Raw genomic sequence first — 17,979 nt, 5'->3', positions numbered from 1 at the left:
TATTTTATACTAAAATTACAAAAAAAAACTATATCACTTCCTGAAAAATAGACCAACAATTGTAATAGCAAAGTAAAAGTTGTATCTTTAAAATATAATTCTGTGTATTAGCTACTTTAGAAGTATTTAACTACTGACCTTTTTCTCTCAGTGTTACAATTTAAAAAGCCACATTTAGATCCTGAGCTACCGGCTGCTCACCTCCGTCCACCCACAAGGCCCCTCTCCCTGACAGCACTCAGTGTGGAAGAGTGAGTTTCAGGGAACAGCCACAGAGCTGCACTCTTAACTCTGGGGGCGTCAGCTCTGTCTAAGCTAAGGTGGCTCCCTTCTCCCTTAGATTTCTAAGTGGGCAGGAAGGGGCATCTTCTGGGAGACTTCAAGGAAAGGCGGACTTGCTTTCAAAAGAAACCACAATGAAGACAAAGGCCTTGTTCCCTTCCCTATGCATGGTGGTAGTGTCTGGGGCTCTCTGGTCAGAAAGCACAGGATGGACCACGGCTCCCTGAGGCCCTGGGGTGGGCACCCCCAAAGATGGAGAACGCAGACCCTCAGAGACAGTGCTGGGCTGCCACGGGCGCCCGGACCTTCCCTACCTCCACACACCCAGCGGGAGGAACAACAAGTGTTCCCTTACCAAGAATCCAGGCTGCCTGTTACTAGCTGCCAACTTATTTGTAACTAATATACGAATACATTGGGTTTACTAGGTGCTAAGCATGGTTATCTATTTATATTTCTACACCTACAGCTATGTACATACAACATAAGTATCTAATACAAATGTAATTTAACTTCATGGGACATGTACATTCTATAAAATCATACATACGTAGCCCTTGACATAACAGATGCCATGAGACGGGGCCTGGGGGGACCTCAAGTAGTCAGATGGGCACAGTGATCAGTATCCCCAGATCTCCAACCCGCTGAAAGCAAGCATGCAATAGACAGCCTCACACCAAGGGCCAACTGCAGCTACCTAAATGTGAGAACATGTAGTTTGAAGTGCTAAGGAAATAACAACAATCAGTTGAAAGACCTGTATTATTTTGAGAAAATGAAGTGTCTTCAGAATTTTCATGTTTTGAAAAATTATTTCCATCTCATAAAGTTTACATGCTAACACTTTATGATGAAAATCAGTACCTTTGCTATAACCCTTGGTGATACCAAGCAAAACTATTCCTTCCTGCTGTTTCAAATTTGAATATCCTCAGAATTATTTTAGAGGTTTGTACCATAAGACGCAGACTTGGATGAAAGGTATAAAATACTTAAGGTTTCTTTTATTTTAATTTTTAAAATTTTAATATAATGCAAGTAGATATTAATAAAATATATAAAAAGGACTCTTCCATGAAAAACTAAAACAAATTTTCATTACAAATAATTAGACGATAACAATGGTTCATATACTATGTATCATGATCTTAAAAGAATGGGCAAAATGTTACTCAGAGTACAAGTCATACCATTTCTTTCCACTGAGATCATTAATCTTAATTGAAAAACAGATACCCCAGTGGTTAGGCAACAAAACTGAACAATTTTTAAATTATCTGAAAAACAACAAAACATTCCCTCACTCCATGCTCATCTAACTTTCCATCCATAAGAGCTTATACAAAAGTAACCAAGTTTTTAACATCAAAACTATTAAAACACACTCAACATCAGTAATCATCAGGAAAATGTTCCTCAGAACCACAGAGAATCATCACCACTCCACAGTTAGAATAACTGCTAGCAAAACTAGATGAGTGTTGGTGAGGGAGTGCTAAGAGGAAACATCCACCCTGCAGCTAGGGGTGTGCCCAGGCCACCTGCTATGGGAGACAGAGTAGACTTTCCTGGAAAGAACTTAGTAAGAGAACTATGAAGCAATCCAGCAATTCTACTGCTGGTTATGAGGCCAAAGGGAATAAAATCAGGAAGCCAAATACGTTTTACACTCCCATGTTCACACTACTCACAGTAGCAGAGACAAAGAAATAGCCCAGTGCCCGTCAACAAATACAAGAGTTAAGAAAATGCGATACACATCCACAGGAATATTATTTCGCTCTAAAAATAAGGAAATCCTCCCTTTTATAATAACATGGATGAAGCCAGATGCCATAATGCTAAGTAAAAGAAGCCAAACACAGACACAAATGCTGCACAGCCTCAGTTACATATGGAACCTAAAAAGTGAAGCAGCTCCCACGTCAAGAGGGCAACACAGCAGTTACCGCACACTGAGGGCTGGGGAAGCGGCCGTGCCAGCTGACGAAGGGCACAAGCTTTCAGTCCTAAAAGAAGTTCAGGAGATCCAGTGTTGAAGGGGTGGAGTAAAGCTAAAGGCAATGTATCGGATATGTGAATGCTGCTGAGAGTAGGGTTCACATGTTCTCATCAAACACGTGACATGTTCACCATGTGAGGTGCGACACTTATTTTGACTGAGATAGTAATTTCACATCAAAACATCACATTGTATACCTTAAATATATACAGTTTTATCGATCATACCTCAATAAATCTGGGGGAAAAAACTATTAAAAGTAACAAAGAAAACTCTGGGATTTCTTGCTACAAAAGGGTGGGCATTGTGCCAGGCATGGTGGCACACGTCCGTAATTCCAGCTATTTAGTAGGCTGAGGCAGGAGGATGGCAAATTCAAAGTGCAGCCTGGGCAACTTTGTGAGATTCTGTCTCAAGATTTAATTTAAATAGGGGAGGGGAATGAGAGTAAGTAGCTGGGGATATAGCTCAGAGACAGAGCGCCTGCCTGGCATGCATGAGGCCCCAGGTTCAGTTCCTACCACAGTAAAACAAAGACAGGAAAGAGAGAAAAAGAACATTATAAGAAGCAGTTAATACTAAAAATAACAAAAAATTAACTTACAAAATAAATTCTTAAATCTTCTCCCACAGTGGAACTTTGTAAACAGTCCTTTATCGGCAGATAGAAAACAATTCTTTCTTTCTCCCCTCTCTGACCCCTTGGTCCAGGGGCTGGAACCCCAGAACCCAAACACCATAAGATCAGCCATGGCAGAGACACCAAGGAGCACGAAACTGTTCCAACTTCATGCATTCTAGGAGGCCAGCTCAGCATGGACTAGTCACTTCTAAAACTCAGGAACTTAAAACTGTTCCTTGATATTATAGAAGGATAAGTTCCTAATTTTCATAAAATAACATAGATGCTAAAACAACACTATAGAATATATAGTATTTCTCTCATGAAGTGAAGTTGGGCAAAACAGAAAGTTTTAATTTGCCTTTTAGATCCTCTCACTTTTGCTTATTAAAGAAGCAGACTTGAAAGTCTAGTCGGTAGCTACTTTACGCACTGCCAAATATCTGTGCCTTAGCAACACTGCAACTGCTAAAATTGGGATGCTTCAGAAAATCTCCTGCAAATATTCACAACTACTCCAAAGAAATCTTTGATCTGGGACCAGCACACAAATACTCTGCATTTAGATCAGATGAACTCAGACACAGAGCCTGGTACTTAACCGACGTCTGTAAGAACAATTGATCTTTAGTCGGCACTTCGAGGGGAGAAACATCTGAGCAATGACAAGACCTGAGGCCAAGGATGCCGGGCGGGCTCTGTTACGTTACCTGTTCTTGTTTCTCCAGCCACTTGTCCACCATGGGGTGACTGGCACTCAGAGAGGTGCGGGCATTGTCGCGCTGAAACTGGGTGGACCAGTTACTAGTGTCCCTCGGCAGGCTCCTGTAGTTTTCATCTTTCTATTCCAACAGAAAGAAAAAGAGCATCTTGTTAAAAACTTCCAGATTAACGATGTACCTGGTTTTTCAAAAGAAGCAGAAAAAAGATTCTACATATTCAAAGTAATTTTCCAAGTCTATACAAAATAGCTGGTTGAAGAAGCCTCAAAGACACCTTGAACTGAAGCAGATATAACATGAGACTCAACCCTACGTCAACACATAAACCCTTCATCTAAAATACTCAGAATCATCTTCACCTCCCACCTCCCTCTTTCAGGCCCACATTTGCAAGGTACTAATCCAGTGTTTTTGCCAAGATATTAGTCCCTGACCATTACTCTGCTTCCAGATCAACTTGCCTCTTGTCTGAAATGACAGCTTCCAGCTGGACAGTAGCCCCAGGCCCAGCCCCACTCTTTCCAACAATGGTACACACTGCTTGCTGGCACAGTACTGTTCTAAAACGGCTATCTGATCACATCCCACCTTCAGCAAAAACTCCCACGTAGACCACAGCATCTTTCAGACAACTGTGCTTGCTACATCACACACAGCTCCTCGCCTTCACTCTTGCTGGTTCTCAGACATCTGGCGGCATTCTGTCTATAGAAACACCTAACATTCTTCAAAGCCCACTTCAAATACTACTTCCACTAAGGAGTATTCCCTGACCCTCAGCAGAACTAACCAAATCATACTTTTTGCTACTACTGCATTTGAATTTTAACTAAATTATGATTCTTAACATATAATTCAGTTAAGTTTTAAAACTGCTATTTCCTCTATGATGGGAAGCCTGGGTAGAGATGATCATTCACTTTGAAACCCAACATATAGGCCAATGACCAACGCCAACATGGATGGCGTTTTCTTGAATAATATTTATATTTCTAATTGCACATGACTTTGGAATCCTTGAATTTTGAAAGAACATTCCAGTAGGTTACTTTAAAAATTATTGAAGAAATGCTTTAAAGAGGTACCATGATAAACTTCAGTTTATCTAATATTTCCACTGAACTGTAACAATCATATTTTTAGATTTATACTAAAAGATTTATACTATTGATATATGGTTACTTCAATTTAATGTCACACCTACAGAATATAATGTCCGCACCTAAAAATAGTACATTATGTCTCTATTCCAGTCAGCAATGACCTGTGGTCCATGTGACAGGATATCACTGAGTAATTAAGACAGACTGTGGCTAACAATCGAAAGACCTGTCTTTTTGCACTCTACCTAAAAAATTCTGTAACTTTATATTTACACAACATGCTTTCAGGAGCCAATGGATAAGGAAAATAACATTAGCATTAACTCCCCACAGTAAAATGGTTCCCAATTTGTGGTGAAGTCAATAATGAATCCATACATTAATCCGAATGCAATGAAAATTATAGTGATTTGAAAAATAGTGATTTGAGACAGGGTCTTGCTATGTATTTCAGGCTGGCCTTGAACTCACTATGTAGCCGAGGCTGGCCTCAAACTTAAGCCAATCCTCCTGCCTCAGCCTCCTGAATGCTGGGATTACAGGCGTATGCCACAATACCTGGCTTCTACACATATATTTTAATCACTATGCAACATAAATATTATTCTGTTAATAGAACATGCAGGTACTAATAAGTAACCAAGAACATTTTAGTCATGTTTTTCCACCTAATCTTGATTAATCTGCATACAAAAAATATGGACCTAAAAAACTGTGAACAAAAGCATTATAACAGACGATGTTATTTCCTACATCACACCATGTGCATAGGTAGGCACTATTTCCCATTTAAATTAATATAGTATACTCTATGTTTAAAACAAAATTTGTTTTAGCATGTTCTTTTTTTACTTTCTGTGGTTTTGGGGATAGAATCAAGGGCCTTGCGTATGTTAGGCAAGCACCTTTCCACTGAACAACATCCCCAGCCCTTAAAATTAGTATTTTCAAAATATGGTAATTTTGCTGGCTTTGCATGTAATGCCATCAACTTAAAAGCATAAGGCAGGCGGATCACAAATTGGAGGACAGCCTGGGCATGTTAGTGAGACTCTGCCTCAAGAGTCAAATTAAAAGGGCTGTGGATGTAGCTCAGTGGTAGCCTAGCATGTGCAAGGCCCTGGATTCCATCCGCAGAATTGCAAAAACGAGAAAAAAACACTATTTTTATCCAGGTATACACACTCACTTATGGATCAAACTACACTTACAAAAACAAAATCGAAATTAAAGGTATGTCATACATAGGTACCAATTCCCCCAAATGAATGAATGTAAATATCATGTATTATAAACATATATCAATAAAAAGTCATAATTTTAAAAAGAAAAAAGTCAACATTTTAAAATCAAATATATTTCCAGTCCTACATTTCATATATTGCCATTCATAGTTCTGCAACAAGTAATAGCTACATCTCCGATTAGAGACAGTGATTTTAAATCTGTTTCACTCAATGATCAAATTATTGTCCCCATTCTGTATACTGGTAAACATCAAAGTAAAAACAGAAATCTTTTTTTTAGACTTATAAAAATCTACTAGCACAAATATTTAAAAATCCTAATAACTACTAATCCTAATGATGAGAAAGTTTATTACAGCTCAGCCAGTACTTTATCTAAAATACTGTATGAAAAAATACCATAAGGAATTACTCTCCTTTTTTGTTTTTAATTATAATGTGAATCTTTCACTTAAGAGGCTGCCTGAAGCAGTCACTCAGCTTTGCACAGGGTTGGGGAAACCTTCCCTCTTGCCAGAAAAAAACAGATGTTCCTGCTGTGATCAGGGATTTTCCTTATCATCTAAATGTACTGCCACATCATCAGGTGTCAAAAAGCCACTCGGGCTGGGAAATGCATATTAATTTGTTATTCCCTGGTAGACATATCCCGGTTAGGAAGCAAATCTCTTCCAGGGTAGGGGAAGTAAGTGTGCTTTCTCCCCCTCATCTCACTGCAAGCCAATTACATTTCAATAAAAAGAAATCACAGAGAAGCCACCCAACGCCTTGAGAGAAAAGCTTATTCCTAACATGCTGAGACTCCACAACTTTATCTTTTCAAAACAGCTATGTAGCTGATGGTCAGATTTCTTGGCAAGCCCACATCTCTATGTTGCAAAAAACAGCACTATCGCACGATTATTATAGAAGCAGTGGACATTTCCACATTAGCACAGGAAACTCAACTATGTTCTCACTTTGCTTTAGTGCAAAAATTGCAAACACGTTTTTAAAAATCATGAGGAACCACACCATATTTTGAAACACAAAATACTCAATGCATATAAATTTCCCTTTTGCACCCTCTGTGCTTCATATGGTTTTAAATATTCCCATGTGATGTTAAGATTTTAGGCTTACAACATTTTTCAACACTGAAATTGTAAAAGAGAATTTAATTTTTTACTTTATCATTTCTGTAAGAAAAGAACAAAGAAAACTATTTTGAAGACACCTAACCTGAAATTATGAGACTGAAGTAAAATTAGTAATTATTGCTTAGGATAATTTTTTTCTTAAAAAAATTCCATGAGGCCTGCTGAAGTCATCAATCATATTGTTGATTCAGTGTACCCTACTCTACCCTGTTGTCTGCCAGAATTTATCTTTTGTGCCCCCTGAGGGCTACACCAGAATATAACTTTGGAAGCAACACGAAGACTGAAGATTAGAGGACAGAAACCTAAAATAGTCTGTAAATAAAATTATTTTTGGTGTATTTTTGGTTTTGGGGGGAGGTGTTGCTCTTTGTTTTTATTTTTCTTTGTCTTTTAGAGACAGGGCCTCACTATACAGTTCAGGCTGGCCTTGAGCTCACTTTGTAGCCCAGGCTGGTCTTGAACTCTCAACAACCCTCCTGCTTAAGCCTCCCGAGTGCTGGGATTATAGGTGTGCACCACCACGCCTGTTTTTTGGTGTATTTTTAACCTTCAATTCATTCTTGAAAACAATAAATGAGAAAAAGAAAGCAGGCATAGAGAGAGAGAAGGTGAAAAAGGAGGGGGAGGAATAGATTTACTTTATAAAAATCAGGTTCAATAACCAACTTGTAAAAGAGCTTGGCAGTCCCTCAATTTGAATGAATTACATGTTTGTTAAGATATTTTCTTAAAACAAGGAAGCCAAATATTTTATTCTAAATACAGTATAGATTGAGTATCCCTGACTCAAAATGCTTGGGACAAGAAGTATTTCAGATTTCAGAATTTCCCAAATTTGGGAATATTCACATATACATAATGAGATACCCTAGGGATGAGACCCAAATCCAAACACAAAATTCAACATGTTGCATATATACTTTGGACAGATATTTTAGTAATTCTGTGCATGAAACAAAATTTCATGGGTGCGGACCTCTTCAGTTGTATCATCTATCATCTTCGTGCTTAGAAAGGATCCTATTACAGAGCACTTCACATTTGGACTTCCAAAAGGATGGTCAATCGGTATTCATCATTTACTGTGGCTGCATGACTATTTCTCAGCATTGCAGAACTGTGCTTCAGCTTTCTGAGATTTTAGTTACTGCAGCTGAACACAATCCGAAAATGTACAATGGAAAGTTAAAGAATTAAAAATTTCTAAAATTTAAATCGCATACCATTGTAAAGCGCATGGTGAAATCTGGTGGCTTCTCATCCCATCAGCCAAACCAGGACAGGAATCTCCTCCACCCAGTGCCACCCTGACTCCACCGCCAGCCCGTTAGCCACCGGGCAGCACTGTGTTCAAGTAATTAATATTTTATTTAATAATCGTCCTGAAGTGCGAAAATAATGGTGATGGAAATTCATACATACCAAAGAGCAGCCACAAAGTGCTTCCTTTAGGTGAAAAGAGAGAGTTCTCAACTTAATGAAGAAAGAAAAAGAAAGCATATGCTAAGGTTGTGTTTGCTAAGATCAGTGATAAGAATGACTCTTCCACTCAGGAAGTTCTGAAGAATGAAAAATAAATTGGTGCTCACTTTTCCACTGCACACAAAACTACAAAAGTTACAGCATCAACACTCAGGTAAGACAGAAAAAGCGCTAAATTATAAGGTTTGTTACTACCTAAAATTTCAGACAACCAGAAGGAGTCTTAGAATGCATCCCATTGACAAAAAGGAAATATCCCATTATGAAATAAAAAAGTATTATTTGAAATCCATGGTCACTAATATCCTACAACATACGTTTAACACTGCTGATCTGAGGTCAAGCAATTTATTTCTATGTTATCTGTAACTCCTATGCAATATGCGTCACAGTACATATGTACATCTTACTTTCTTTTTTGATGTTTCCCTCTATTCCTAGTAAGTACGAGTAACAGGCATAGAAAAGCCAACACAGTAAGTGTTCATACCCTTGTCCCAATAGATTGGTGACAAGACAGAGGAAACTCAAACTTCTATAATTTTTGTCAAAATGACCAAACAGAGTTCAATAGGGGTAGACACACCATCTGCTAAATTCCACTAGAGTTTGCCGCAGGAGAAAATGCTGAGGCTGTAACTCTTTAGTTTTAAATAAGAAAGTCAAAATTCAGAAGTTTTGAACTCAAACATTTATCAAATCACTTGTTTACCTCAAATTTTAAGTGTGACAAATCTTACTTTTACCTTTAATGTAGTTTTTAAATTAAATCCACATTTTGAACAGGAACTAGTAAAAAATGAAAATAATTTATCCAAGTAAATTGGATATTTAAACAAATTAATAATGCACAAAATAAAATCTACCATGTACACGGAATTTTTTTTCCTCTGAAATTTTAAAGGTAACATCCATAGTTCTTCAATTTCATGTTGGTCTGAAAATTCTAACCTGTCATTTTCAGTTGTTACAACCCTTGCAGAATAGCTTCTACACTTATACAATTTCACTTAGCTCACTGTAATATGTAAGAATGCTGAGTGCACATGCACGTGCACACACAAATACACAACACAAAACCTTGTCAGAATTCTAACAGAAGCTCACACTTGAGAATTATACTTATGCATGCACGTCAGGTTCCTGATACACAGTAAGCCCTCCAGGTTAAAAGGAGAAGCAAAGCTCTACACAACCGGCCAGCGGTTTTATGACATTCTTTATATCAGGTAAGAAATAGAACCCCAGGGAAACAGCTCTGCATCAGAATATGAAAATAAAGGGCCCCTCTATGGAAAAAAGTTGCTCAGAATCTCTCGTGGAGATTCAGGTCACCTGAATACAAAATGCACCCAGCTATGTCTGAAGACACCAGATCTGTTTGTGGAGCAGACCACAGAATCAAAGAAAAGAAACAACAGGCTATGCCTTAGAACCAGCTGTCCCAGTTGTTCCCAATTCACCTCGACAGCTCAAAACGCCATGAAAACATTTAACTTACAGATTTTTTTTTTTTTTGCAATGCCAGAAATCAAACCCAGGGTCACAGACATGCTAAGCACGTGCTCTACTGCCAAGCTATAACCCAGTACTAGAGAGGGAATTTGGAAGCTGGAAAGAACAAGTTACAGATGGTCTACCTTAACCTGTTCTGTTTTTAAAAAGAGACAGGGATCCAGAGAAGTTACAACAAAGGGTCTGCAGAGATGGGTACACCAGACAGTTTCTACCTTCACTTCCCACCTCTCTGCTCAATTTCTAGTCAGTCGCTGGTTATGAGACTTACCACCTCTCAGCCTTGATCTAATCATAGTTTGAGTGGTCTAAACAAGTAATCTCTGACATCCAGATATTCCCACAGGCTGAGCCCTCCCACAAGAAAGCATCTCCTGAATTCTTGTACATAAAGGAGGGCACAGCAATGAGATCATGTTCAATCACAAATTATATGACTGGAGCTATCACTTTCTCCTAGGAAAATATGCATAAGGTGAGGAGGAGGAGAGAGATGACGAAAAAAGTTAAATTGCTTCCCCAAACTACAAAATCGAGCTCTCCCCTCGGATTTGGTTGGACAAACCACAACATGGAACTAACAGAAAAGCAGTGGTAACAGGAACTTTCGATTTCTTCCACAGTTCTTCACAAAAATCAATGTGGCCACTTAACTTTCCTAGAGCCAAAAGCAGTCTACGATGAACAATGTCAGGAACAGAGGAAATAAAATACTATAAATATTCCAGGTCAGATAAACTCTGACAAGCCTGACTCATTTATTTTTTTTCTCATCTTCTCCTACCTTGTTTTTTTCTTTGCTATTTTGTAGTGCTCGGGACTGAACCTACAGCCTTGATCATGCAAGACAAGCACTCTAACATTCAGCAATACCCCAAACCCTGGACTCATTTTTTTAAACTACAATAAACATGAAGACCACCGTTTGACTAATACTGCTTTGATTCTGAAAAACAAATTGAAATACGAAACAATTTTAAAACATTTTAGAAAGTGCCATGTATTTCTGACTTTGAAGGTGAAAAATATCTATCCACACTTGATTTTTTTTCAAAAACACAAGTTTAAATGTTTATCGCAAAACTAAAATTACAAGTTAACAACAGCATTTGCATCCAAAGCTCTCTGCACAACTCCAAGAGAAGAAGGAAAGAGACATGTGGGGAGGAGGGAGAGACAGTAAATCCGCGGTTGCCGAACTCACAATGTGCTCTTCTACGGTACCTAAGGCACATCATCAGTCTTTTATATTCATGTACCTAAATATTATTCACTGAACACAAAAGGGAATATACCGACACATACCTATATAGGAAGGCACTTGCATCACATATAACTAGTTTGCCACTGTGAACTCACAGTACTCTATTACTAACATTTTTAACTGACCATTGTATGCATTGCAGAACAACTGGGAACTTCTGTGAAAGTTCTAGAACAATGAACCTGAGCTTTCCTCTTCACCTAAGTCTTCCCATTAATTGTAAACAACCTCTCTGGAGAGATTTGTGAAAATGCAGCAAATGTTTATTCTCACTCATCTTAGCCTACATATTGCTTCTTGCATATCACAACTTTTCTGGAGAACCGTCTCTCCCAGTGGTAAACAGCATAAAGATGGGGCAAAAAGTTCCAAAGACTCTAGATGCTCTCTCCAAATTCATCAGCAGACAAAGTCTATTTTCTCAGCAGGATGTTAATATTCACAGAAATTATTTCTGTCTCCAAATTATGACTAAAAATATAACTTTAGAAGATGTGACTTACAGAGAAGTTTTGAGTAATTCCTGTTGAAACTTTGCCATTTCTGAAAATACTTAATCTGATTAAAGCACAAACAAAGTATCTGTAGAACAGGAGACTCTGAGAAAAACTAAAATAAAAGTGGGAGGATGCATCCCTAAGAATGCAGGGCCAGGCGGGGATATAGCTCAGAGGCACCGCGCCTGCCTGGCAAGCACAATGTCTCGAGTTTGATTCCTGGTGCCCCCCCAAACCCCAGAAAAAAAAGAATGCAGGACCATTAAACCCAGAGAGCAAGGAATGGGGCACAGCCCAGTGAGAAGGCCTCACCAACATGCACTGGGCCCCAGGCCCAATCACGAATACTCACTCCAGTGAGTGGGCAATGAACAAATGGATGAATGAAACCAGTGAGCACAACTCACATTCAGGCTTCTCACAGGACCCACCAAAAATCAGGAATTAATAAAGACCAGCTGAAGAACATGTAATGTAGTTCATTTCCAAAGAGGATACTGCACTCACTTCTGGAAATGATCAGGTGTGTTGGCAGGCTGCCAGATAGCAAGAGACAGGAAAGGCAGCTGGCGCCTGGTCCTGCAGCTTCCAAGCACTGTACCTGTGTATTAACTGCCATCTTTGTTTCTCAGCACAAAATATGGGGGATACAAACTACCTCATAAGGTGGGGGTATAAAGCAATTTTTTATTTTGGAAAAAAGTTTAGATATACAGAAGAAGTCGTAAAGATAGTACAGAAATCCCCTGCACCCTCTTTATCTACCATCCTCTAATGCTAACATCTTATGCAACCTTAGGGAATGTCTCAAAAGTGAGAAATTTACATTGGTACAATAAGATTAACTACAGTTTACCTCACCAATTTTTTCACTAATGGCTTTATTTTGTGCCGGGATCCAACCTACAACCCCAAATTACACTTAGTCATCAAAGTGCCTCCTAGTCCTTTGCTGATCTGCAACAGTTTCTGCATCTTTCCTTGTTTCTTATGACACTGACACTCTAGAAGAACAGTGGGAGGTATTTTGTAGAACGTCCCTCAATGTTGGCTCAACTGGTAACTCCTCATGATTACACCGGAGTAAAGGGTTTTTCAGGAGAAAACCAACATACTGAGATGGAGCGCCGTCATCACCTCCTCCTGGGGTTCACTGAACCAACACAATTGATCACTGGTGATACTGGCCACAGTCATCTTTGCCGCTATAAAATCAGTATTTTTCATGTTCTGCTGTTTCTTGGAAATGAATCACTACACAGCCAATCTTAACGAAGAAGGGAACTCAGCCTTACCTTCTGGAGGAGGAAGTATCATATGTTACCTAGACTTCCACTGAAAGAAATATGTCCCATTGCCTCTGTTTATTTTTTATTCAACCACCTACTGGTGGTGTGAACTCATGGATATTTACTTTAGTCCTTGGGTTATAATCTAATGATACCATTACTTTGGTGTCACTAAGTTGTTTTAAACAATGGAAGAAAGATATCACGAAAAAAGCTGAGTATGTCATTCTCAATAAGAAACAGTAATAACACAGATCCAAAAGATTAGAGAAAAATGGATAAACACAAAACTGAGGAAGGAAAGAAACAAAGATCTGTTAACATAACCAGATTGATAGCAGTGATATTAACATAGCCAGCATATTTTTACTTAGAACTAAAATGTTAAGAGATAATATGGACTCTGTATGAGATTCTATAGACTCAATATGAGATAATACAGACTCTATTTTCAAAAACTATGTCAATTTTAGCAATGAATAAGTACCCATTATATTTATACTCTGGTTTTTAAGATGCTTACCAGAAAGTTTTAGAAGAAATAAACATGATAAGGTAATTATGAAATAGTTTATACTTTAAAGAATTCAACTATCCAGCACTCAGGAGGCTGCGGCAAGAGGATCGCTGTGAGTTCAAGGCCCACCTGGACTACAAAGTGAGCTGAAGACCAGCCTGAACTGAATAGTGAAATCCTGTCTCAAAAAGGAAAATAAAAAAAAAGAGAGAGAGTGAGAGAGAGAGAATTCAACTAAATGGACATTTGACTATATGTATGTAAAATGTGTAAGTATGCTGGGAGGTGGAATATTTGTTAATAGCAGAGTTTATTTATTAACTTGGGTACTGGGATTGAACCCAAGGCCTTACACATATTAGGCAAGCACTGTACCACTGAACTACATACAACCAGGAGCACGTATTTCAAAGATAGACAATATGAATTCATTTACAGCTGTAACAACTGGCTTAAATATCAGATGAATCATTTAAACTCTCTAAGGCTCTGCCTGCTCATCTACAAAATGGGAATATCGACAGCACTGTACCTGTACTTCAGATGAAGAGTAAAGGAAATGTATGTCTGAGAAATGCAGGTGCAAGACAATGTGCCTATCATTTCACAACAAGAGCAGAAATTCAAACCTAGGTACAGCTTAGGTGTAAGATACCTGGTGATATGCTTTGAGTATAGGTTGAGGACCATGTACTACTCAAAGCTTGGTGCTCAGGGTGCTGGGATTGGGAGGTAGTGTGGACCTCTATGAGGTAGGGCCTCATGGTCCTGAGGTCCTTGGGGTGGGATCTGAAGGAAATTTCTATCTCTCTCCCCTTCCTAGCTCATGAAGCAAGTAGTCTGCTCCACCACATACTTCTACCATAATGTGTTGCCCTCACTAGATACCCAAAGCAATGGGACCAATTGATCTTGGCCCTGACCTCCAGAACTGGGAGCCCAAATAAATCTTAGCTCTTTGTAAGTTAACTACCTCTGGTATTTCATTATAATAATATGAAGTTGACTAAAACAACCGAAAATCATTTCTACCCTCAAAGTGCAGAAAAAACTGACTGGACTGCAAGTCTGCAAAGACAGCTCAAAAACAGTGGTACTAGACACACATGCAACATAGAACCAGGCTTGCTCAAGGCTGAGACAGCTAGAATGTGAAGACCAGCTTCTCTAAGCTCAATTCCTACCATCTGATTACTTTCCCTGTTCATGACAGGACCTCAGGTGGCTACACCATCTTTATCATTCAAAGTAGGTAAGTTCATAAACTTATCAAAAACTAAGAGAAACCAATGTAAAAAGATGAAAGGAGACCAAAATATTTCAGTGGATAAGGACTATGTGAATTTTATATCTCCTGGCCCTTGTAAGAAAAACAGGTGTAGCATACTTATTTCCCTCTGTACTATATGTAATTTTGGAAGACATACAATCAAGAGTCTTGCTTTATTTTAGATTTAAATTATTGGGGTAGTTTGTGAATTCTAAAAATATCACATTGAGGCTCAAATAAAAATTTTCTCAATAGCACTTTCAGATTTTATAACTTTAAACACAAAATGTAGTATTTAAACACAGGAAGACAGATTATATTCCTAAATGCAGAACAGAAATAGATGAGACTTGGTTATTAACAACACAGACTAAGTGAGCCTGGCACTGGAAGCTGGCCTATTGTAGGAATGATTATAACCACCACTGAGTTGAAGTCCAAAATGCACTGCATTCAATATAAAGCCTTTTAATATGCAAAATAGAAGGGCAAAGTTTATAGTTTTAGAGACCTTGAACAATCCACACAAATGTCACAGCAGAGTGGTGTAAGATCTAGGTCTCAGCTGGGTCTCCCTTAAAGCTAATGCTGCAGAAAATTAAACACAGCTTTAGGTCTGTCGCAGAGGGAACACGCGCTTTTAAAGAACTATCTCGACTCAGCCTTCAGGGATTCGGATGATTACTATAATGCTAGCAGCTATGCTTAGCTCACAAATAACCAAAAGATAAAGAATTTTTTTTCCTTAATAGCCAACTGGCGAAGGGTCTCAGTTTAAAAATAAAATTATATTTTCCAATTTACAACTGGCCTTATATATTAGAAAGAATACATTAAAAGCAGAGATGGACAAAGAATTTTGAAAGAGGTAAGAAAGCAGGCAGCTAGGTAAGTGTAGAATACCACTTCATAATGAGCAAACACATAAATAAGCCAGCTATATAACAGCAGCAAGCAGTAGGATCCAAAATCTGTTATTAATCTATTGTGTGCATGTTAACTGCAGACATTTTCCCACTCACAGTGACACAGAGCAGGCGTTTCCTGCAGACGTCCTGTGTGTGAGTTAGGGCGGGGGACCTCACATGGGATACGGAAATCGGGCACCTCGACCCTATGTACCCAAGTGCACTCAGAACCAAGGCCTGTGGTGCACGGGGATGAGGGGAGCAGAAAAACTGGAGAAGGAAACACTATCTCGTAGCTTCTAGCCAAAAACCGTATTTCCACCTCTAGTCTTACATTGAGAAGAACTATCCAATATTTTAAAGAGTTCTACACTTTTGTAAAAGCTCTCAATAAATTTCAATTTTCATTTGAAAATGATAACTTTGTGCAACCCCTATAAAAAGAGAAGTGAAATGTCATAAAATTAAATACAATAAATGTTCCAGGTTCTATTCTGCTAATATTTTTTTTAAATAGGCAAAAAGAAGATATTGCAAAAAAAACCCATTATACTCATATTTGAGCTCTCTTAACAAGTATGCACACTTTCTCATTTCAACTAGACCTGAAGTATTCACAGAAATGACTGAGCCCTGGATTGGTTAAAGGAATCTGTTGGTATGAATAAAAGTCTGCAGGTAGCTGGGTGTAGGGGCACACACCTACAATCCCTGCCCTCTGGGAGGTTGAAGCAGGAGGGGAACAAGTTCAAGCCCAGGATGGGCAACTTGTAACTTAATGAGACCCTGTCTCAAAATAAAAAGCAAAAAATTGGCTGGGGATGTAGCTAAATATGGATGACCTGTATTTAATCCCCAGTACTGATAAAAGAAAAAAAAATCCAGAGGTAATTCTGCACATTCAAATAACTAGTAAACAACTACAAATGGTTTTTAAAACAGTCATCTCTTTGATCAAATAAATCCACTCTAAGAATCTAGTCTAAGAAAATAATCAAAGATATCAATGTAAATTGACATATAAGGATATTCTCTGAAGGACATTTCTAAAGGTTACTCATAAGAGCAAACAAAATTGGCCAAAATATAAATGTCAAATAACAGAAAACCCACAAAATATAGTTAATAAACACCAAGTACATATAAAAAACTCAGTACAAGACAGAACAGTAATCCTAACTATCAATATTTATGAGACATAAGAAAACTTTGTCAAAGAACCAGGAATTAGGAAAATTTGCTGGAAATTAAACAACACTGCTTGACGATTACCCATCGGTAATACCAGCAGCCAACATCTGTATGTTCTGGATAAGTCCTGAGGTTCATACACCAGAATATGCCAGTACCACTCCTCTTTGGGATTTCAAATGACTTATCTGCTTCCTTACACCTTTCATTACCTGGTAAATGAAAAGCACCAGTACCAGTAAGGAGAGAAAACCTGGAGCACTTTAAAATATACTGCAAGATGGGGCTGGGGGTATAGCTCAGTGGCAAAGCTGTCTGCCTGGCAAGCACAAAGTCCTGAGTTCGATTCTCAGTACCAAAATTAAATAAATAAATAAATAAATAAATAAATAATACACTACAAAAAATGTTTATAAAAAGGTTCTAGGCTGGAGGGACAGCACAGTGTGATGGGCTTGCCTAGCATGCACTAACTTCTATCTTCAATCCCCAGCACTACAAAAAAACAAAAACAAACCAAAAAAAAAAAAAAAAAACACACTAGAGTTTTGCAAAAGGGAAGGAGACCAGGAGATAAAGGGAAGGGGAAGGGAGGAGGGGAAAGGGATTAAAAAGACTGAAGATGTGTTAAGTACATGTACCAACTCCCCCCAAGGAATGGAATCTTGATGTGCAGCAAACATGCACCAATAAAAAAATAAAAACTGGGGGGGGGGGGCCCACACCTCACATTTATTTATAATAGAAAGGAAAGTGACAAGACAGAGACATAATTAAAAAGCATCTTTTCCAAGAGGGTGCATGTACTGGCGGTACTGGAGAGAAATCAAACATACCAAGCAACTAAATCAAACACAAATAATAAATTCAGAGGTAAGAAACATTTCCAGGTCTTTTTTTTTTTTTTTTTTTTTTTTTTTTTT

General features: G+C 38.3%; 1 protein-coding gene across 20 annotated transcripts in view; it reads right to left on the bottom strand.

Annotated features, from left to right (window-relative positions):
- Nucleotides 1-17,979, bottom strand: part of Pard3 (par-3 family cell polarity regulator) — a 527,188-nt gene that overhangs the window by 318,273 nt on the left and 190,936 nt on the right. For all 20 annotated transcript variants that reach the window (XM_005398126.2, XM_013521392.1, XM_013521386.1 and 17 more), the window contains one exon: nt 3,620-3,751. In XM_005398126.2, the coding sequence (XP_005398183.1) occupies nt 3,620-3,751 (132 nt within the window). The remainder of the gene's footprint in view (nt 1-3,619; nt 3,752-17,979) is intronic.

Source organism: Chinchilla lanigera, unplaced genomic scaffold, assembly GCF_000276665.1.
Source record: "Chinchilla lanigera isolate Chin_1 unplaced genomic scaffold, ChiLan1.0 scaffold00061, whole genome shotgun sequence".
Classification (NCBI taxonomy): Eukaryota; Metazoa; Chordata; class Mammalia; order Rodentia; family Chinchillidae; genus Chinchilla; species Chinchilla lanigera.
This window is presented reverse-complemented; position numbering and strand designations above follow the sequence as displayed.